The sequence below is a fragment of the Clarias gariepinus genome, chromosome 19, assembly GCF_024256425.1.
Source record: "Clarias gariepinus isolate MV-2021 ecotype Netherlands chromosome 19, CGAR_prim_01v2, whole genome shotgun sequence".
Taxonomy (NCBI): Eukaryota; Metazoa; Chordata; class Actinopteri; order Siluriformes; family Clariidae; genus Clarias; species Clarias gariepinus.
The window spans coordinates 17,189,085-17,212,449 of NC_071118.1; the positions used below are offsets into that span (position 1 = coordinate 17,189,085).

The 23,365-nt window shown below is 38.9% G+C and overlaps 1 protein-coding gene across 4 annotated transcripts in view; it reads left to right on the plus strand.

Moving 5' to 3' along the window:
- The window catches only part of rapgef6 (Rap guanine nucleotide exchange factor (GEF) 6), a 154,804-nt gene that overhangs the window by 72,982 nt on the left and 58,457 nt on the right, over nucleotides 1-23,365 (plus strand). For all 4 annotated transcript variants that reach the window (XM_053478204.1, XM_053478202.1, XM_053478201.1 and 1 more), the window contains exons 14-15: nucleotides 1,635-1,792; nucleotides 14,346-14,586. In XM_053478204.1, coding sequence (XP_053334179.1) covers nucleotides 1,635-1,792; nucleotides 14,346-14,586 — 399 coding nt within the window. The remainder of the gene's footprint in view (nucleotides 1-1,634; nucleotides 1,793-14,345; nucleotides 14,587-23,365) is intronic.

Below are 23,365 nucleotides of genomic sequence, written 5' to 3' on the forward strand. Positions count from 1 at the left end.
GTCCAGATTTGACTGGACCAATCCAGAGTGTGAATCTTCTTTCGCTGAAGCCATTTCTTTGTAGTTTTGCTAGAATGCTCTGGGTCATTGTCCTGTTGCATAATCCATTTTTTCCCCAGCTTCAACTCCCTGTCTGATGGCAGAAGATTCTGGTCAAGAATTTGTTGATATGCTGAAAAATTCATGGTTCCTTGGATAATATGGAGTCGTCTAGGTCCAGAAGAAGAAAAGCAGCCCCAGACCTTCACCATATTTCACGGTTTGGAGGAGGTTCTTTTCTTCTTATGCCGTGTTGGTTTTTCTCCAAACATGTTGGTTTTGATTGTGACCAAATAACTCTTCAATAAGAGCAACCCTCACATGAATGTCATGGCTATTTAATTTTCGTCTGATTGTAGACCCATGCACATTTGTCCCAGATGCTGGGACCCAGAGGTTTGCAACTCTCTAGAGGTGATGTGTGGGTTGGTCTTTAGCTGATTTATTTTTTTTCTGGTGCTTCTGGGTGATATTTTTTATGGGCGTCCACTTCTAGGCAAAGTTGCTGTCATGTTAAAGCCCATCCGTTTGTAAATTATCTGTCGTACAGTGGATGGATGAAGCTGGAATCTTTTGGAGATGGTCTTTTAGCCCTTCCCAGACTCCCAGATCTCCTTTGCTTTTGGCCTTGTTGAGTTGTATGGTACCAGAGGGGTTTGGTTGTTTCCTCTCTTTAATTAGTGCAGGCAGAACCCTTTCCCAAGGATGTCTCATTTCATTGGTCTGCCTAAATGATTAATTAAGCACCCAAATGTGTTTCACCTGAGTCTGTTACCTGCTTGACTTAACCAGTTCAGCTGGGGGTTCACTTACTTTTGCACATACACTAAGTCCATGTTTAATATAGTATTTGGGCTACTTACACAAGAAAATCATCACATGAAAAATCATGGTAAAACAACAGAAACATCTTAACTGCTTGAGGGGTTCACATACTTTCAAACAGCACTGTGTATGTATATATATAAAATAAAATGGAATAAATGTATATATGTATAAATCTATTGTTAATACTACTATATGGGACAAAACTCAGTTCACAGCATAGCATCTATGTGCGTGGCATGTTTTGTGTGTTGTTATTGTCAACACTGTTTAAATTGCTCTGTGCTTGTGTTGGGCTCACTTGTCTCTTCTTTCTATGGCTGGCTTCACATGCGCAGAGGCCTATTTAGGTAAGAGGCGCTCTTTTACTCAGGGCTTTTCCTATATACGCTGTTATTGGGAACTATAATGCTTAAAAATTCTATATTATTAAAAAGAAAAAAGCATGTCTGTGAATCGAAGACTGGTCCATGATTCAGAGACTAGAGTGTGAGTGTTCAGATCCACTTATAAATGTTGCATACTCTTTCTCCCAGTCTGTTATGAAATGGGCTGTGTATTGCATCTGTTTTTATTTGTGGTAAAATATTATTTTTCCTTGTGCTTCATGACGCATGATTTTATAATTGCTTATCAGACCTATGTTTCATGTCCATTTAGCAAGCAGCAATCTTAGGATAATTAATAAAAAGGCTTATAACGAAACTATGCAAATGTTAATGCATGCATAAATCACACACACACATTCTTTCTTTTCTCCTTTCTTCTAGTGATGGAAGCATAGGCCAGTCTCAGGATGACAGCATTGTTGGCACAAAACAATGCAGACACAGTGTAGCCATCATGCCCATCATGGGCACTCTGTCCTCCAGCAGCCCTGATTTACTCCAGCCGACAACCAACACGCTCAGCTTTTCAAATATGACAGGTGAAGCCTATTTCCTGTTTAACTTTAAACTATTTTAGCTCAACATGAAATGAAATTGCTGCTTAATATGACAAGGATATTGTAAAAGCATTGGTAAAGGCCTGTGTTTAAACTTATTTAAACAACTAGCATAAAAGTGAAAAAATGACATGGTGACTAGGTTCAACAGTATGACAATTAGGACCAAATTTCTTTCTTGTTATTAAAAAAATTGGAAAGAAACAAGCCTGCACATGAGAGGAAATGCAGTTTTCCTCTGGTGGTCTTGGTTTTGTGAGGCTTTGTCCCATATATTCTCTTGTTTCTGTTAGTAGTGGAAACTTAGTTGGTGTTCTGCCTGTCCATTTCAGTGTATTTAAACCAGATTTGGAAAGAATTGTTAAGTTACTTTCTGCCACTCCAAAGTTTTCTGGCCAGACTTCTCTGACCTGTTGATCTCTTTGATCAACAAGGTGTTTTCCACCCACAACAGAGTATAAATGCCTTGTTGATAAGAGTACAGCAAGGTTTGTTCAGTATTGAGAGCGCTCGTAAGTATAAGAGAGTTCATCAGACTGTTCAACTGTTGTACATTTGTAAATGTACATGTGCTCTTGTATTGAATGCAGCCCTGCTGAAGAGTACTGTCGCATAAATACCCCTGTACTCACATGCTGAGTCCACAGTGAATGTACTTGGATGCATGTGCTGACAAGCAGCTAGTGATGTGAATTACAAAACGACAGAAGAGACGAACTTATTTTCTGATTAGTGTTGAATTTAATAATGACATCAACTATTAATTTTTTTTCTTTTTAAATTTTGACAGAAACTCGCCTAGTGCCGTAGTATCATGTGTGATGTATCTTTGCTAGAACTCCTTCCATGTATTACTATTAAGAGCAACATACTGTAATATCAATATTACTTAATAATAATAATAATAATAATAATATAATTAATTAATTAATTAAAATGAATAATATTGTAATCAATAATTTCGTAATATTGTATAGTTTTATTAATCTACATAATATTAATCTCTTTAGTAATGATACTGTAGGATCCATTAGTTTTTATTTCAATATACAGTGGGACAAAAAAGTATTTAGTTAGCCACCTATTGTGCAGGTTCTCCCACTTAAAAAGATGAGAGAGGCCCGTCATTTTTATCAAAGGAATACTTCAACTATGAGACAAAATGAGAAAAAGAATCCAGAAAATTACATTGTAGGATTTTAAATGGATGAACTAAAAATGCTTCTTACGAAGCCACTCCTTCATTGCCTTGACGGTGTGTTCGGGATCATTGTCATGCTGAACGACCCAGCCATGTTTCATCTTCAATGCCCTTACTGATGGAAGGAGGTTTTCACTCAAAATTTCACGATACATGGCCCCATTCATTCTTTCCTTTACACGGATCAGTCGTCCCGGTCCCTTTGCAGAAAAACAGCCCCAGAGCATAATGTTTCCACCCTCATGCTCAGCATTATTTTTCTTTTTTTAAGTTTTATTTTGGTTTCATCTGACCATATGACATTTTCCCAATCCTCTTCTGGATCATCCAAATGCTCTCTAGCAAACATGTCTTTTTAGATTCAGTCTTCCCAGCCTGGTGCAGGTCTACAATTTTGTTTCTGGTATCCTTTGACAGCTCTTTGGTCTTGGCCATAGTGGAGTTTGGAGTGTGGCAGTTTAAGGTTGTCGACAAGTGTCTTTTATACTGATAACAGATGACATTATGAGAGCCAGAAATCTTGCTTGTTTGTAGGTGACCAAATGCTTATTTTCTACCATAATTAGCAAAAAAATTCTTTAAAAATCTTACAATGTAATTTTCTGGATTTTGTTTTTTCATTTTGTCTCTCATACAGTGGTTACTCAAGCGGAATGTCTATGACTGCCTCGCACTCTGTCGCGGCTGAACGGCAACAGCCATTTTGCAAAACGGCTGAAATTAATTTGGTTTAGACAGACTCTGTTTCTATCTGTCTATTGTTATTATTAAAGAAAACAGCACAAACAACAGCTCAAGGGCTTGTAAAAACATTTTTATTTTTAATGGTAATTTTGGAGTCAGTGGTCCGAGCACAACTTAATAATCTTTGTATGATAAAATGACACGTGGCATGAATCTACATCAAGCGCTTCAGTTTCAAATAATCATTCAATAACATGATAATAATAATCAAAGTAAAATAATATTTTTCTTTTTGCTGTTTATGTCCACCATTTATTAATTATTTAATTGTCAATAATTAAAGCTGTGGCAAATATAGAGGTATAAAGCTAATGAGCCAGACAATGAAGCTGTGGGAAAGAGTCGTGGAAGCTAGGCTAAGGGCAGAGGTGAGCATTTGTGAGCAGCAATATAGTTTTATGCCTAGAAAGAGTACATCAGATGCAGTATTTGCTTTGAGGATGCTGGCGGAGAAGTAAAGAGAAGGTAACAGGGAGTTGCATTGTGTCTTTGTAGATTTAGAGAAAGCGTATGACAGGGTGCCAAGAGAGGAGCTGTGGTATTGTATGAGAAGGTCTGGAGTGGCAGAGAAGTATGTTAGAGTAGTGCAGGACATGTATGAGAGCTGTACGACAGTGGTGAGATGTGCTGTGGGTGTGACAGAAGAGTTCAAGGTGGAGGTGGGTCTGCATCAAGAATCGTCTCTAAGCCCCTTTTTGTTTGCTCTGGTGATGGACAGGATGACAGATGAGGTTACACAGAAGTCTCCAAGGACTATGATGTTTGCAGATGACATTGTGCTTTGTAGCGAGAGCAGGGAACAGGTGGGGGAAAATTTGGAGAGGTGGAGGTATGCTCTGGAAAGCAGAGGAATGAAGGTTAGCCGCAGCAAGACAGAATACATGTGTGTAAATGAGAGGGACCCAAGAGGATCGGTGAGGCTACAGGGAGCAGAGGTAAAGAAGGTGCAGGATTTTAAGTACTTAGGGTCAACGGTCCAGAGCAACGGAGAGTGTTCAAAGGAGGTGAAGAGGCGGGTACAGGCAGGTTGGAATGGGTGGAGAAAAGTGACAGGTGTGTTGTGCGATAAAAGAGTATCAGCGAGAGTGAATAGGACAGTGGTGAGACCAGCAATGCTCTACGGCTTAGAGACAGTGGCGCTGAAGAAAAGACAGGAGGCAGAGTTGGAGGTAGCAGAGCTGAAGATGTTGAGGTTCTCTTTGGGACTGACAAGGATGGATAGGATCAAGAATGAGTTTATCAGAGGGACAACCCACGTTAGATGTTTTGGAGATAAAGTCAGAGAGGCCAGATTGAGGTGGTTTGGACATGTTTAGAGGAGAGATGGTGAATATATCGGTAGAAGGATGCTGAGGTTAGAACTGCCAGGCAGGAGGTCTAGAGGAAGACCAAAGAGGAGATTTATGGATACAGTGAGAGAGGACATGAAGTTAGTTGGTGTGAGAGAAGAGGATGCAGAGGATAGGGTTAGATGGAGGCAGATGATTCGCTGTGGCGACCCCTAAAAGGGAACAGCCAAAAGACAAAGAAGAATTAAAGCTGCTCATATCGCGCGCGCTTTCACTTGCATCAAAAACCCCGGCGCGCCTGTGCGCTCTTTTACTTTGCCGAGTTTTGATCTGAAGTCAGATGAACGTGCGCGCCGATATGAGAGATTTATAAGAGATTTCGCTTTCCCAGAAATATAACAAATACAAATTTATACGTGTTAAATAAGCGCTGTCTTTGCGGCGCTGTGCGAAACGCACGCCGATGTGAGCCACCTTATTTCTGTCATAATATACAAATATGTTTTTGCTGTGTAGTGCACTGCGCGCGCACAACCTCTCGCGGGCGAGCTTCTAAATACGCCGATTTAACGTGGGTGGGGATAAGTAACACCGCACCGGCAGAAGTAGACTAATAATTATGAATGCGTTGGGGAAAACAGCAAGGAAACTGACTGGCCAAACAAGCACCAACAACAGCTCAAGGGCTTGAAAAAAATATATATATTTAGACTAACTAATTAAGTTCACTAGCTAACGATTTTATTTGTACAAAGAATGAACTGTTATATAGCTTCTGTTTGTATCGGTTTATTGTTATTATAAAAAAAATTACATTTAAAGACATCAAAATTTAAATATAGAAATAACTGGGAAAATAGACCTACAGAATAGAACATTAAAATAACTAAAATATACACTTCTATCTGTGGTATAATATGGTTATAGTATAGTATATCGTGGCTGGAATTTAGTTTTACTAAATAATATTTATGCAGTATAATCAGGGGCTCTTATTTCCATTTACTTTAGGTTGTTGTTCTTGCAGTGTTACTGGGTGTGCTTTGCAATGTCAGACACGTTTAAATGCAAATAATACACCCTCCCCAGGTGTGAATCAGCTGTTTTCACCTTTACACTCGGAGAAACTAAAATGCACCCCTCCCCACTGTGCATGGTTTTAGCAAACCGTGGAGGATCTTGGATCTTGCTTCAGACCTCTTCTTAAATTAGTGTAAATTTAAAATCTTCTTGATTCTACATTCTAAAATTGACATTGTTACCGTTTTGAATCCCCGGAATGAGATTGTTCTCATCATAACATGCATGTTATTAATCACTCTACACTGTTTTAATTACTCTACAATGTTTTAATTTTAGATTTTATTTAAAATATATAAATAAACCAAATAAAAGTATTAAATTTGTATTGTTCCTTTGTAAAATAGCATTAAAAATTATGTGTTGTGTATCGAGCGATTAAAAACAATACAAGGCATGTTATGATAAGGAAAATTTCTATCTCTTCCATTCCAATGATTAAAAAACGGTAAAAATGTCAATTTTGGAATCCACAGACACTTAGTGGTCCAAGCACAACCTAATAATCTTTGTATGATAAAATGACTCGTGGCATGAATCTACACGAAGGGCTTTAGTTTAAAATAATCATTCATTAAGGTGATAATAGTAATCAAAAGTAAAATAATAGTTTTTAAATTAAAGCCCTTCGTGAGAGAGATGCTAGCCACCTGACAAACGGCAGTAATGGAGCCGGCTGTGTATGTTAAAATGAAAGAAATTCCAGTCCTGAACTATTGAGCGACTGAAGTTACAGGTCTTTAGAGAACAACTGTCTGCATCAGTCGAGGACAGGACCACCTTTATGGAAAAGTGGAGCCATCCTCAGTCACCACACACGTCCCAGGCAGACCACACAGGGCATCCATGTGATGAGATCTCCAACCAGAAGCAGGACTCCAGGACGAGTTAGACAGGTCCAGAGGGCAGAGGAGGTCTGGATCACTGGCAGCTCAGGAGCGACATGTATAGCTCGACAGAGAGATAGGTAGAGGAACAAGGAGAGAGGGAGAGAGAGAGGAGAGAGCAGAAGAGGAGAGAGCAAAAGAGATGGAGAAATGGCAATTAGGTATGGTCACAGTCAAACAATGCATAAGGTGAATGTATATTTAGTGCAGAGTGCAAGCAGGGACTCTCTCAAGACTAACTATGACAGCATAACGAAAAAGGGAGAGCCAGAAGGAAACACAGACATGAGGGCTTCCAGAGATGTAAAGCAACCAATCACCTCACGTCAACAAACCAAGTGATTGGTTGAGTGATCAATGAGAGTGGGGAAGACAGCATCTAAACATACCAGTTCACCTAATACTCTACGTCCATGAGTCCCCCAGATCTGCTTCTTTACCTAAGGCTAATCTATTTACAAAAATGCTTGGCTAAATAAGTAGGTTTTTAGCCTGGACTTAAACACTGAGTCCCGAACACTATTTGGAAGACTATTCCATAACTTTGGGGCTTTGTAAGAAAAAGCTCTGCCCCCAGCTGTAGCTTTCATAATACGCGGTACTGATAAGCAGCCTGCAGCCTTTGATCAAAGTAGGCGTGGCAGATCGTAAGTCACTAGCAGTTCACTCAGATACTGCGGTGCGAGACCATTTAATGCCTTATATGTCAAAAGTAGTATTTTAAAATCAATGCGAAATTTCACAGGGAGCCAATGAAGTAAAGATAAGATAGGTGTGATGTGCTCGTATCTTCTGGTTCTAGTGAGGACTCGTATCTTCTGCTTGTTTATGCACCTAGTTGAACCACCAGACAGCAGGGCATTACAATAGTCCAACCTAGAGGTGATAAAAGCATGAACTAGTTTTTCTGCATCGTTTAGCGACAGTATATTTTTTATCTTGGCAATATTTCTGAGGTGAAAGAATGCTATCCTGGTAATATTATCTACGTGAGCTTCAAATGAAAGGCTGGAATCTATAATCAGGTCTTTTACTGTTGCACTTAATGGAACAAAAAGGCCATCTAAAGTTAGAGTGATTTAGAATCTTACTTCTAGCTGTATGCGGTCCTATGACTAGAACTTCTGTCTTATCTGGATTAAGCAGAAGGAAGTTAATTAGCATCCAATTTCTTATGTCCTGCACACATTGCTCAACTTTAGGAAGCTGGTTTATCTCATCAGGTTTTTCTGAAACATATAACTGTGTGTCGTCAGCATAACAGTGAAAACTAGTACCATGCTTACGGATTATGTTGCCCAGAGGAAGCATGTAAAGGGAAAAAAGCAGTGGACCTAAAACTGAACCCTGTGGAACACCAAACTCCACTAAAGAACATGCAGAATAATCACCACTTAAGTCTACATACTGATACCGATCGGTCAAACAGGATCTGAGCCAAGAGAGGGCTGTACCCTTAATTCCTACTACATCTGTGAAGAAGAATACTATGATCAATGGTGTCAAAAGCTGCACTGAGGTCGAGTAATACAAGCATGGTTACACAACCTTGATCAGAGGCCAATAGGAGGTCATTTACTACTTTAACGAGTGCTGTCTCTGTGCTGTAATGAAGCCTATATCCTGACTGATACAGTTTATGTATGCCATTTCTATGTAGATATGAGCATAGCTGCTCCGCTACTATCTCTTATCTTAGAGATAAAGGGGAGGTTTGATATTGGCCTGTAATTGGACAGCTGACAGGGGTCGAGGTCAGGTTTCTCAATTATTGGTTTGATAACTGCTAATTTAAAAGATTTTGGAACATAACCAATGCTGAGTAAAGAATTAATTATTCTCAACAGGGGTTATGTTATTGCTGGTACTATCTGTTTAAGAAAATGTGATGGTACAGAATATAATATACAGGTTGATAAATTTGCAGAAAAGATGAGGGAAATTAGTTCATTCTTTTAAAGGGGAGTAAAGTATTCTAGGCTCTGATCTGACATGGCTAGATTACCATCTGCATCAATTACATTGGTCGGTTTCAAAGCCTCAATTTTATGCCTAATATTTACAATTTTATTATTAAAAAAGTCCTCACTATTGCATGATGTTGTTGTGGAGATTTCTGCAGTGGTCTTATTTCTGATTAATTTGGCTGCAGCATTAAATAAAAATCTAGGATTATTTTTGTTATTTTCTATTAGAGTGGAGAGATATGTTGATCTAGCTACACTAAGAGCTTTTCTATAGTTCAGAATGCTCTCCCTTTCATGCTCTTTTAAATACTAACAATTTAGTTTGACGCCATTTACGTTCTAATTTCCGAGCAGTCTGTTTTAAAGAGCATGTGTGGTCGTTATAACAGGGAGCGAGTTTCTTATCTCTAATATTTTTTTATTAACTGGAGCTACATTATCTAAGGTGTAAGAGAACGTCGACTCTAAATATTCAGTCGCCTGATCGGGTTCTGTGGGGTCAGACGGTGATCTAATCAAAGTTGGTAACTCTGGGAGATTACTGACAAAACTGTGTGGTAGTTGATGTAAATGTACATTTAGTACGGTAGCGCGGCGTTGTGCGTACGTTATTACCATGACACACTTGAATTGAGACAAGATAGTGATCTGATATAACTTCAGACAATGAACTTGTAAATAAATTTCTTATACTCAATCCGAAGAATATTATTAAATGTAAAGTGTGACCTGCTTTATGAGTGGGTCATACTACACCCCGATTTACTCCCACTGAGTTCAGTATGGACATAAATGCTTTACGCACAGGGTCATCTGGATTCTCAAAATGAATATTAAAATCTCCAGCAATTAATGCCTTGTCTACAGAAACGACTAAGTTTGAGAGGAAATCTGCAAATTCCCTAAGAAATTCAGAATCCAGGTTTCTGTTAAACGAGTATATCAAATTCCTGATCTGTGATAATTTCATTAACTATAACTATTTTAGATGCAAATGATCTAATCTTTAACAGTCCTAGCTTCAGATCAGCTGCGCATTCAGTGTGATCCGAGTTTGCGATATCTGTGTTAATTAAATTACTAAAACAGACTTTCTGGGTCTTTCTACATTTTTGCTTAACTCGGGGAACAGACACAGTCTCAATATGATGAATCCTGAGTGACGACTCTATGTAGCTAGCAGACGGTTGGTTTAGCCTGTCTGTCTGCTCCCTGGCCTGGGCTCCGGATTGTCACTGATTAATTAGACCTCTTCTGAGACTATGAGCTATACTACAGGAAATGAGAGCAGCACCTTCCCGAGTGGGATGGACACCGTCCCGCCCTAACAGGCCAGTTTTGCCCTCAAAGGTCTTCCGATTGTCTATGAAGCCCACATTATTTTTGGAGCACCACCTGGACATCCAGCGGTTCAGTGACCATAGCCTGCTGTAAGCTATGTCGCCACGTCTTATTGGGATGGGACCAGAGCATATTACGCATCGGACATCACCTTCTTGCTAACCTCTGACTGACGAAGGCGTAAATTATTAGCTGCAGCATGTACTACTAACTTAGAGAACCTATGCTGTCCTAGAGCCCTAAGATTACCTGCTATGTCCGGTGCTCTGGCTCCCGGGATACACCTAACCACTGTTGCTGGCGCCCCTAAAGGCCTCACTAATTTCACATGTCTCAGTAAAGAGTCTCCTATAACCAGAGCTCTTTCAGGTTTCTCAGTGGGTGCATCACTAAGAAGAGCAAACCAGTGGACACGTGAAGTGCAGAAGAGGTGTGCTCCGGTGGGCTAGCCTTAGCGTTAGCTTTGGCTGAACGAGTATGCCGACGAGTCGTCACCCACTGGCTCTGCTGTGAGGGCTCTAGTGCCAGAGTCGGGGGCTGGTTATCTCCGCCTGCGGCACCCAGACTGTCCGCTACGGGAATAACGCTGCTCTCACACTCTCTAACCCTGTCTAAAGTCTGGATGCGCTCCTCTAACACTGATATCTTCTCTGTCAGAGTGCTTACTAACACACACCCATCACAAGTAAAATGATCACTAACAACGGAGGAAGAATGTCTAAACATCCTGACCTCCACACACTGAACGCGCTGAATATTATCCATTAAAATGTACCTGAGTCGGAGTTTAGTCGTTTTGAGCTGAATTCCGTTTGTTGTTCTTAGAAAAAGAAACTCACGCGTTTCCCAAAAAATGCAAAAAACGGGAAAAAAGCAAAGCCCAATAGTATGAAGATGTAAAAACTAGTTGCTTTTAATATTATTATTGTATAAATAAAAAAGCAATATAATTAAACGCTGATACAAACGTGAAACTTTCGCAACAACGATACAAAAACAGGAAGGTGGCCTGGTCTGATGAATCATATTTTTTCATTTAAGTCATGTTGATGGTCTTGGAAAGAGATGGCACTAGGATGTGCTATGGTCAAGTCAAGTAGGCTTTTATGTGATCTCAACCATATACAGTTCAGTACACAGTAAAACAACGCAGTGTTCCTCCAGGACCAGGGTGCGACATACATACAACATAATTAAGCAGAACCAACTAGCTAACTAAGACACTTAATTAGCTGACTAGCTAGAACTATCTAAGTACTAAACAAAAGACACGTGTAAAGTGCACGTGCAAATGAGCAGCAACATGACAACATAACAAAATGCAATATTTCTTAATAGTGAGTTGAGCTAGTGCAAGTATCTGACATGCTAGATTATAAAAGCAGTAAACCATACTTGTAAAAGTAGCAGCAAAGACAGGAAAGAGTCCTTGTGCGTATAACATTTAATGCAAAGAAAGCAACTGCAGGTTGGTGTGTAAAATTGCTAGTTGCTAATTAGTGCTAATTATTGTGTCTGCGCGTGTGCGTTTATCAGTCCCAATGATAATCTTAGCTGTTTTCCCCATCTGCTGTAGGGTCTTATGGTTTGAGATGGCACAATTCCCAAACTAGACTGCTGGCCCTCTCTGATGGCTTGGGAAGTTTAGCTCTTGCTGTTTTTAGGGAAACATTGTCCCCTGCTCTGATCTTTAGAAGTGCACGCCCCTTCGCATTAATCCATGGTTTCTGGTTGGGGCATGTGTAAGATGATGTTCTTGAAGACAGTGACATCATCAGTGCACTTGTTGATGTAGCTTGTCACTAATGATGCGTACTTCTCCAAATTGCGAAAGTCATTGTAAGTTGCAGCCTCCCTGAACATATTCCAGTCAGTGTTCTCAAAACAGTCCTGAAGAGCAGAGATAGCGCCTGCTGCTCAGGTTTTCACCTGCTTCAGAACCGGTTATGAAGGTCTGACAAGTGGTCTTAGCATAACAGTAATGTAGTCTGAGTAGCTGAGGTAGGGGCACGGCTCTGCCTGATATGCGCCAGAGATGTGTGTATACAAGATCCAACGTGTTTTCCCCTTCCATTGCAAAGTCCACATACTGATTGAATTGAATGTCTCCAGTGACAATAAACAGTCCATTAGGCTGTGTGTTTTGCAGTTCACTGATCTTGCTATACAGTTCATAGAGTGTTTCCTTAGCATTAGTGCTAGGTGGAGTCTCAACTTTAATAATGAAAACAATGATGAATTTCCACAGTTAATAAAAAGATCTACATCTACAAGGTCTAAATTCACAAACTCCACCAATGTAGATCAATAGCTAAAAACAAGCACAGAGTTCTTACACCATTCCATGTTAATGTAAACACACAAGCCACTGCCGTGGGTCTTACCACACAGAGTTGCATTTCTTTTGGTGTGAACCAGGCTATCGCATCTAGCTTAATGCCGCTGTCTGGTACTCTGTCTGTGAGCCATGTCTCACGCCGTGTAGTGTGCTAGAGTTAGATATAGTCCAGTAAGGAGCAGACTTTGGATAGGATAATGGATGGGAGAGCCGGCTGGCTAGTGTTTTTAGCCTTGCACAGATTCCCGCTTTCTCTTGTACCGCTTTCGATGTTCCCTCCTCTGACCACCAGCACCAGGCAATGCTGAAGGCTGGAGGCCTAGTTCGTGCAGCAAGCCGAGGTGCATAGCTTATCCTGCAACTCATCCTATGTGTTGTTGATTGTAACTGTTACTGCTACGCTGCCAACTTGGAACCAACAAGGCCAGCCAGCAGTTGCAATATGAAGGTCTGGGAAATCTTCTGCTGGGGCACCTTGTATCCAAGCATTCATGTGGATGTTACTCTCATATACTATTTACCCAAATATCTTACTTATCTGTTGCAGATAAAGTATGCCTCTTCATGGTAACGTTATTCTCTAATGACAATGGTATTTTTCTGACACACTGCAAAAACGTGTTTTCGTCTCCAAATTTCTAAAATTTCAGACAAAGTCCTAGTCCAATCCCTGGAAGCCACACCTCGCATTTTACAGTATGTTAAGGATCTGGTGCTAACATCTTGGTGCCATCTATCATAGCAGAGGTTTATACCTTAAAGCATAAATCCTGTGTAAGCAATAAGAAGGCATTTTGTATTGTTCACATGTTTTCTTTTCTTTTTGAGTTAATTTTTGTCAAATAAATAATTATACCGTGGAAAAAAGTTATATGTTGTTGTTTGCATAAGGTTGTGTTTTTGCCTTATGGTAAGACCTACTAAAAAATTAACAATTTCTTCACACAAAAACAAATAAAATTAGGACTATTAACTTTTAAACGTGACTGTTCAAGATCTTCAAGATCCCTAGACAAGCTAAATTAAACTGAGGCCACAACTGGACCTTTAGCATGATTTCTGTTTTAAAAAACTGTTGATCGTGAGCCATAACAATGAATTTATTATGCTGAGAAATAAGCAGTGACTTAAAAGTAGATGCAAGAGTGTGAACAGAGTGAGTAAAGTGTTGATTGAAACTTTATAAAAAGTAGAATCATGTCTGTTACCTGTAACATTGACACATCTCAAACCCTAACAAGTTAAGTAAATACCCAAATGAGTTGATTAATCTCCCAGATCAAGAGAAGGATGCCAAGCTCAGTAGATTTTTTGTTTATCATTTTTCTCATTAATGATGTTTTATCTCCCAGTATATTTTTCTTCCTTTTTTATTCATTGAGTTTTACGGCGAGTATGACTGTTGGTCAGTTAACAATATGTTTAACAAGTACTATCTATTGCAATGTTTAGTAGCAGTTTCTCATTTGTATGTTGTATAATACTTTTTTGGTTGATGGAGATATTAGAAAGCAGTTTTTTAGCATATTATTTCAGCTATGCTGATCTCTTATATTATGCTCTGTTATACATAGCTGTGTTATATTACAAAGCTACCAATTAGTATTTAACTCTAATCAGCTATTCTGAGCATAACGAGAATTTAAGTGTTAAGTAAAGGCTGGCCTTCTTTTCTTTTCCATGAGCAGATGTTCCAGATCAGGTGATACGAGTTTTCCGAGCAGACCAACAGAGCTGCTACATCATCATCAGCAAAGACACAATGGCCAAGGATGTGGTTTTGCATGTAGTTAAGGAGTTTGGCCTCATTGCTGCTCCTGAGACCTATTCTCTGTGTGAGGTGTCTGTTAGTCCAGAAGGTGTCATTAAACAGCGTCGTCTACCAGACCAACTTTCCAAATTGGCGGATCGTATCCAGCTCAATGGGAGGTGAGATCTAAACTTCACCTGATGCCTATTAAACTATAGTTTAAGTGTCAGAATTTACCAGTTTTTTCTCTATTTGATCTTTTGTTTAGTTGGGTTAGTGTAAGCGCATTTTCTTTTACATTTTCTATTATGGTGACCTAATAGAAAAAAAAAAACATGAATTTTGACCCTATTTTGATCAAGGATGCTTGGGTAAAGTTAAGATGTTTAGAACTTAACCCACATGTTTAGGTTTTAATGATGAATTGTTTTCTTTATAATATAATTGTTTCATAATGTTGGTAAGAAATAAAAGTTTTATCAAAAAAATATATATAATTACAAAATGATTCTTCATCCTCCCACAACCACTCTTATATCTCTTACAATATCTGATGTGCTATGAAATTAGGCTGCATGCTTCTTCCATTTACAGTAACTAAATTATGACAAATTTGTTAATTTTGCTTTTCTTAATTAAAAAGTTTGACTAACTAAAAAGCTAATTGGATTTGGTGTTTTATTAGGGAATATTCTTACACTGGATCAGCATGACACTATGATCGCTTCAGAAATCAAAAAAACTTTTTTTTTAAATAATTACACTTTATGCACTGTTGTAAATAAAATTCTGGGGAGATCTAAAATAAAAGGTGATGCTGTTTATTAACATCAAGGATCACCTGTATAATCAGATCATTACCCTTTTCATTCTAATGGAGAGATGGATACGTTTTGTTTTCAGGTAAATTTCTTAAATAGCACCACTGTTCACAACTGTGCACAACTTGTTTTCATTATTGTTGGTTATTTGATAAAACTAATATGGTGCTGTTTTGCCGTTGGCTTCTGTGAGGTGCATTCTGAATTGTTTGTTAGTTTAGTAGGTTATGATATTTCTTCCTTTTCTGTTTATTTAATCTATGGACTATTATAAATTGTTGTGCTATAATAGTGGTACCAGAGCACACCTATGTAACGAATTACGGCAGTGCATGTTTACATGTGATTGGTTACTGCAAGATCTGTAACCCATACAGTGTTATACATTTCTGAGTTTTTTTGCATGATTTTAAGTTTCTTTGACAGGAGCTCACTAAAGGCTCACGTCTGAAAGGCAGGGTTCATTACTGCATTTAAGTAAGATGATCACAGCCATTAATGGTTTTTTTAAGGATTAAAAAAATTGTTGCACCTGAAAAATATTTGTTATATTTAAGTGTTGATTAACAAATTCTCTTAGCATTTGCGGCAATGAAAATTGCTAAAAGCACTATACAAATAAAATTAAATAGAATTTGTTTATTTAAATATATACAATTTTATTTATTTTAATTTATGTATTTGGTAGATACTCTTATCCAGAGTGATTTACAAAAAGTGCTTTGAAGTTTCCTTCATTAAATAGTTACTTACACTGGGTTACTAGGTTACTAACTACAGTAAGTGCCATCAGTCAAACATAGTTTGGAAGAAAATTTATTTTATTTATAAACCGGGGTGGGGGGATTAGTCCAAGTACTGAAGAAACAAATACGTCTTAGGTCGTCATTCAAAATTTTATTTTTTCTCCATATATTGTATGTTGACATATTTACAATTTGCAAATTTACTTCTAAGTCACAAAAATATACACTGCATGGACAAAAAAAGAAGCTACCACATAAATGGACATTATGGATAATCATCAGTGGTGTGTTCTCCTTGAAACCAAGGGAAGCTAGGCTTCCCCAGTTTTTTCAGACTACACTTGTAATTTTAATAATAAAAACTTAAATTATTTTTTCTGTACTAAACCCCTCTGTGCCAACTGCCACATCTTCTCTGTTTTTCACCAAGTATTTTACAGTGAGTAAAACAATGCCACCTCAATGTTGTGTGGTAAAAGATTGGTTACTAAAAAAAAAAAAGAAAGAATAACCAATTACAAAATGCTATTGCCAAACTTGTTAAACTTGTCAAAAAAAACAAAGAAAAAAAACATGATGATTAACCAATCAGGTGAGGCTAGTCATATCGCCGGCGACCTGTGAGCCAGGTGCCCTTCTACATTTCTGTTAGCAAACATTAGAAAGTCTAGTTATGAAGATAAGGATTTTAGAACTCACAGCTATGTTTTAATATTAGGAGTACAGTGTAAAAAGACCTTGGGGTTGGGACTGTGTAGCATTAAAAAAAAAAAAAGGCTCATACAACCCAAGATGAACAATAAAATATAACTTTTTTTCACAGTGCAAGTATTTGTTTAACAAAATGAAGCCAAAAAGAAAAAAAAATACGGGCATTGTTTAATTGATCATCAGAAGGTGAGTAGATCTCTATAAAAGCAGAAGGCAGTTTAGGCAGTTTGCTGGTCAATAGCATTCATTCAGGAGAAATAAGCAATGGTCTTAGAGAAGAAATTGTTACTGCACATCAATCTGGAAAGAGTTATAAAACTATTTCCAAAACAATTGGAGTCAATTGTTTACATTGAGAGAATCTTCACAAGTGGGAAGCATTTAAGACAGTTCCTAGTAGTGCACAATCACCCCAAGGTTAGACCATGCATTCTCAAAGAAATACCAAACAAAACCAGGAGCTATGTCTCAGACCCCACAGGTCTTCCTGAGCATGTTAAATGACTTAATGGCTGCACAAGTAAAAGAAGACAGAACTAGTAGAGTTTTTGCCAATGTTTTTTTTGTAAGAGATGCCAGGAGAAAACCCCTTCTGTCTAAAAAAAAAAAACATGGAAGCATAACAGAGGTTTGCAAACCTGCATTTGACCAAAGAACAAGACTTCTGGAACAATGTCTTCTGGGGTTCTGCCCAATGCCATGTTTGCAGAAACATTAAAACCAGTATTAAGCACCGCAGTGGAGGGGTGAGGATTTGTTTGTTTTGCAGCCACAGGACCTAAGCACCTTACAGGCATTGAGTGAACCATGAACTGCTCTGTATACCAGAGTATTATAGAGGCAAAAGTCAAATTTTTCTATTTATAATTGGGTCATACACCTGGACAATGATCAAAAGCACACAAGTAAATATACATCAGAAAGGCTGAAATTATCCAAGGTCAAAACCAGAGAATGGCCTACTCAAAGTTCAGACCTCATCCCAATAGAAATACAATGGCGTACCTTAAGAGAGCCCAAAACTCAATCAATGTTGTAAAAAAAAAAAGGCCAAAAAAATTCCTCTACAACTGTGTGAGAGCCTGATAGTCATACAGGAAATTTATACTTTTAAGTTATTGCTTCTAATGGTACCTACCTACCTACAAGGTATTTATAATCAAGGGGGGTGGTTAGTATTGCCCACCTTATTTTGTGGCTTCATTTGTTTTAAATAAATAATAGCACAATAAAAAAAGAAGTTGTTCAAATTTTGGTTAACTGAGGTTGTGGTTGCCTTCTACTAAGACCTACTACAGTCAGAAGGTTTTCATGATTTTACACAAAAACACAGAATTAAAAGAGAGCTTACTAACTTTTGAAAATGACTGTATGTTATGCAAGTTAAAGAAGTTTACTTTTATTTCTTGTTTTGTTTTTTTATATCAGCTAACATTAACTAGTAAGCACACCACAGCTAATATTAGTTACCTGAGCCACTCACTGTTACTAGTGTTACCGCTGCTCCGGGCATCACTAGATTTTCTAAGCTCTTAAAGCCTATGCACAACCTACATCAATTGCTGAAGCATATTTAAGGGACCCTGTGACAATAAGATTTTATTTATTTTTTAAATTTTTTAACGATTTTCTCCCTAATTTAGTCGTGTCCAATTCCTCCCTGTCACTAGGGGGCTCCCACATTAAGGCTATAACTACCACTCAGTCGGGAGGGCCGAAACTATTACGTGTTTTTTTCTCCCAATCACGCAATGCCAGCCGACCGCATCTTTTCAAACTGCTCGCTCATGCACTGTTGGGGCCGGTGTAACACACTCAGAGGACCGCACTATCCGCTCCTTCCACGTGCGCGAGCTCACAGACGCCCCTGATTGGCTGTAGATTAATGTGATTAATTTGGGAGCACTTAGTACCTCTCATCCGTCCCCTTTGAGAAAGCTTGGTCAATCAGCTCTCTGTTGACCTGCGTGAGGTTATGGCATCACCCGGGAATCAAACTCGCGATCTCCGTATAATAGAGTGAGCTGTGAGCACTTTACCACTGCGCCACAAAATTAAACTAAAAAAAAAATAAAAATTAAACTTCGATGTCAGCTAAACTTAATGCGAAGTGCACAGTTTTAAAATGGACATGTGAGCTATGTATGTGCGCGTGCACATGTGTGAGATTGTCTAATGTTATTACTTCATTATTTTCAGTATACAGTAAACAAGTAAAAATATACTTTTTTTATTCAATGGGTCTGGAATTGCTATGTTTTTGTTGAAATATGCCAGAGGTTAAAAAATATAGAATGGTTATCAGGTAAAAGTAAACTGGGAAATTGAATAATGAGTGACTCATCAGTCTCAGCAAGGAGGTTCCTATGCTCCTTAAAATCATGTTCCTCCCTGCACAAATATATTGCAATCCTTTAAACATAGCCTTGTCATATGCCCTTTTAAACATGCACTCCCTTGCATTAATCTGACTTCATCCATGTGTGTCAGCTTCATGTCTGTATTAGCACTAGTTCAATTCAATTCAATTCAATTTTATTTGTATAGCGCTTTTAACGATTTACATCATCACAAAGCAGCTTTACACAATCAAAAGAACTAAGTTTGTATGAAATGTGAATATGTATGAATCAAAATGATATGATTGTCCCTGATTGTCCCTGATGAGCAAGCCTAGGACGACGGCGACAGTGGCAAGGAAAAACTCCCTGAGATGGTAATAGGAAGAAACCTTGAGAGGAACCAGACTCAACAGGGAACCCATCCTCATCTGGGTGAAAACAGATAGCAGTGATTGATGTGCATAATAATATGTGAGACTGGAAGTTCAATATAAGAGGAGATGTGTAAGATTAAAGTCCAGTTTGTTCCTGGAGGCTCAGGTAGACTGTGAAAAATTTCAGTCCTGAACTATTGAGCGACTGAAGTCACAGGTCCTCAGAGAACAGCAGTCTGCATCAGTCGAGGACAGGACCACCTTCATGGAAAAGTGGAACCAACCCCAGTCACCACACGCATTCCAGGCAGACCACACGGGGGCATCCATGTGATAAGATCTCCAACCAGAAGCAGGACTCCAGGATGAGTTAGAGAGGTCCAGCGGGCAGAGGGGGTCTGGATCACTGGCAGCTCAGGAGCGACATGTATAGCTGGACAGAGAGATAGGTAGAGGAAATAGAAGAGAGGGAGAGAGAGAGAGAGAGAGAGAAGAGAGCAGAAAAGGAGAGAGCAAAGAGATGGAGAAATAACAGTTAGGTATGGTCACAGTCGAACAATGTAAAAAGTGAATGTATATTTAGTGCAGAGTGCAAGCAGAGACTCCGGCAGGACTAGCTATGACAGCATAACTAAAAAGGGAGAGCCAGAAGGAAACACAAACATGAGGGCTTCCAGAGATGTAAGGCAACCAATCACCTCACCGTCAACAAACCTGAGTGATCAATGAGAGTGGGGAAGACAGCATCCAAACATACCAGTTCACCTAATACTCTACGTCCATGAGTCCCCCAGATCTGCTCCTTTACCTAAGGATAATCTATTTATAAAAATGCTTGGCTAAATAAATAAGTTTTTAGCCTGGACTTAAACACTGAGACTGTGTCTGAGTCCCGAACACTATTTGGAAGACTATTCCATAACTTTGGGGCTTTGTAAGAAAAAGCTCTGCCCCCTGCTGTAGTTTTAATAATACGCGGTACTGACAAGCAGCCTGCATCCTTTGATCGAAGTAGGCGTGGCGGATTGTAAGACACTAGCAGTTCACTCAGATACTGCGGCGCGAGACCATTTAATGCTTTATACGTCAAGAGTAGTATTTTAAAATCGATGCGAAATTTCACAGGAAGCCAATGCAATGTAGATAAGATAGGGGTTATGTGCTCATATCTTCTGGTTCGAGTGAGGACTCTCGCTGCTGCATTCTGGACTAATTGAGGCTTGTTTAAGCACCTAGTTGAACAACCAGACAGTAAGGCGTTACAATAATCCAACCTAGACGTGATAAAAGCATGAACTAGTTTTTCTGCATTGTTTAGTGACAATATATTTCTTATCTTGGCAATATTTCTGAGGTGAAAGAATGCTATCCTGGTAATATTATCTACATGTGCTTCAAATGAAAGTTATATTGAATCTATAATCACACCGAGGTCTTTTACTGTTGCACTTGATGGAACAGAAAGGCCATTTAAAATCACATTGTGATCAGAAAGCTTACTTCTAGCTGCTTGTGGTCCTATGACTAGAACTTCTGTCTTATCAGGATTAAGCAGAAGGAAATTAATTAGCATCCAATCTCTTATGTCCTGCACACATTGCTCAACTTTAGTAAGCTGGTTTTTCTCATCTGGTTTTGCTGAAACATATACTTGTGTGTCATCAGCATTACAATGAAAACTAATACCATGTTTACGAATTATGTTGCCTAGAGGAAGCATGTAAAGGGAAAAAAGCAGTGGGCCTAAAACAGAACCCTGTGGAACACCAAACTCAACTTGAGAACATGAGGAATGGTCACCATCTAAATCTACAAACTGATAACGATCAGTCAAATAGGATCTGAGCCACAAGAGGGCCGTTCCCTTAATTCCTACTACATTTTCTAATCTGTAAAGGAGAATATTATGATCAATAGTGTCAAAAGCTGCACTGAGGTCGAGTAACACAAGTATAGTGACACAACCCTGATCAGAGGCCACTAGGAGGTCATTTACTACTTTAACGAGTGCTGTCTCTGTGCTGTGATGAGGCCTAAATCCTGACTGATACAATTCATGTATGCTATTCCTATGTAGATATGAACATACAGTGGTGTGAAAAACTATTTGCCCCCTTCCTGATTTCTTATTCTTTTGCATGTTTGTCGCACTTAAATGTTTCTGATCATCAAAAACCGTTAACTATTAGTCAAAGATAACATAATTGAACACAAAATGCAGTTTTTAAATGAAGGTTTACGTTATTAAGGGAGAAAAAAAACTCCAAATCTACATGGCCCTGTGTGAAAAAGTGATTGCCCCCCTTGTTAAAAAATAACTTAACTGTGGTTTATCACACCGGAGTTCAATTTCTGTAGTCACCCCCAGGCGTGATTACTGCCACACCTGTTTCAATCAAGAAATCACTTAAATAGGAGCTACCTGACACAGAGAAGTAGACCAAAGGCACCTCAAAATCTAGACATCATGCCAAGATCCAAAGAAATTCAGGAACAAATGAGAACAAAAGTAATTGAGATCTATCAGTCTGGTAAAGGTTATAAAGCCATTTCTAAAGCTTTGGGACTCCAGCGAACCACAGTGAGAGCCATTATCCACAAATGGCAAAAACATGGAACAGTGGTGAACCTTCCCAGGAGTGGCCGGCCGACCAAAATTACCCCAAGAGCGCAGAGACAACTCATCCGAGAGGCCACAAAAGACCCCAGGACAACATCTAAAGAACTGCAGGCCTCACTTGCCTCAATTAAGGTCAGTGAAAGAGACTGGGCAAAAACGGCCTGCATGGCAGATTTCCAAGGCGCAAACCACTTTTAAGCAAAAAGAACATTAAGGCTCGTCTCAATGTTGCTAAAAAACATCTCAATGATTTCCAAGACTTTTGGGAAAATACCTTGTGGACCGACGAGACAAAAGTTGAACTTTTTGGAAGGTGCGTGTCCCGTTACATCTGGCGTAAAAGTAACACAGCATTTCAGAAAAAGAACATCATACCAACAGTAAAATATGGTGGTGGTAGTGTGATGGTCTGGGGTGGTTTTGCTGCTTCAGGACCTGGAAGGCTTGCTGTGATAGATGGAACCATGAATTCTACTGTCTACCAAAAAATCCTGAAGGAGAATGTCCGGCCATCAGTTCGTCAACTCAAGCTGAAGCGATCTTGGGTGCTGCAGCAGGACAATGACCCAAAACACACCAGCAAATCCACCTCTGAATGGCTGAAGAAAAACAAAATGAAGACTTTGGAGTGGCCTAGTCAAAGTCCTGACCTGAATCCTATTGAGATGTTGTGGCATGACCTTAAAAAGGCGGTTCATGCTAGAAAACCCTCAAATAAAGCTGAATTACAACAATTCTGCAAAGATGAGTGGGCCAAAATTCCTCTAGAGCGCTGTAAAAGACTCGTTGCAAGTTATCGCAAACGCTTGATCGCAGTTATTGCTGCTAAGGGTGGCCCAACCAGTTATGAGGTTCAGGGGGCAATTACTTTTTCACACAGGGCCATGTAGGTTTGGATTTTTTTTCTCACTAAATAATAAAAACCATAATTTAAAAACTGCATTTTGTGTTTACTTGTGTTATCTTTGATTAATAGTTAAATGTGTTTGATGATCAGAAACATTTTGTGTTAAAAACATGCAAAAGAATAAGAAATCAGGAAGGGGGCAAATAGTTTTTCACACCACTGTAGCTGTTGTGATACTACCTTTTCCAGAATTTTAGAGATAAACGGGAGGTTTGATATCGGCCTGTAATTGGAAAGCTGACAGGGGTCAAGGTCCGGTTTTTTGATTAGTGGTTTAATAACTGCTAATTTAAGGGATTTAGGAACATACCCACTGCTGAGTGAACAGTTAATTACATTTAACAGGGGTTCTGTTATTGCTGGAACTATCTGCTTGAGAAAATGTGTCGGTATCGGTTCTAATTCACAGGTTGACGATTTTAAAGAGGAGATGAGTG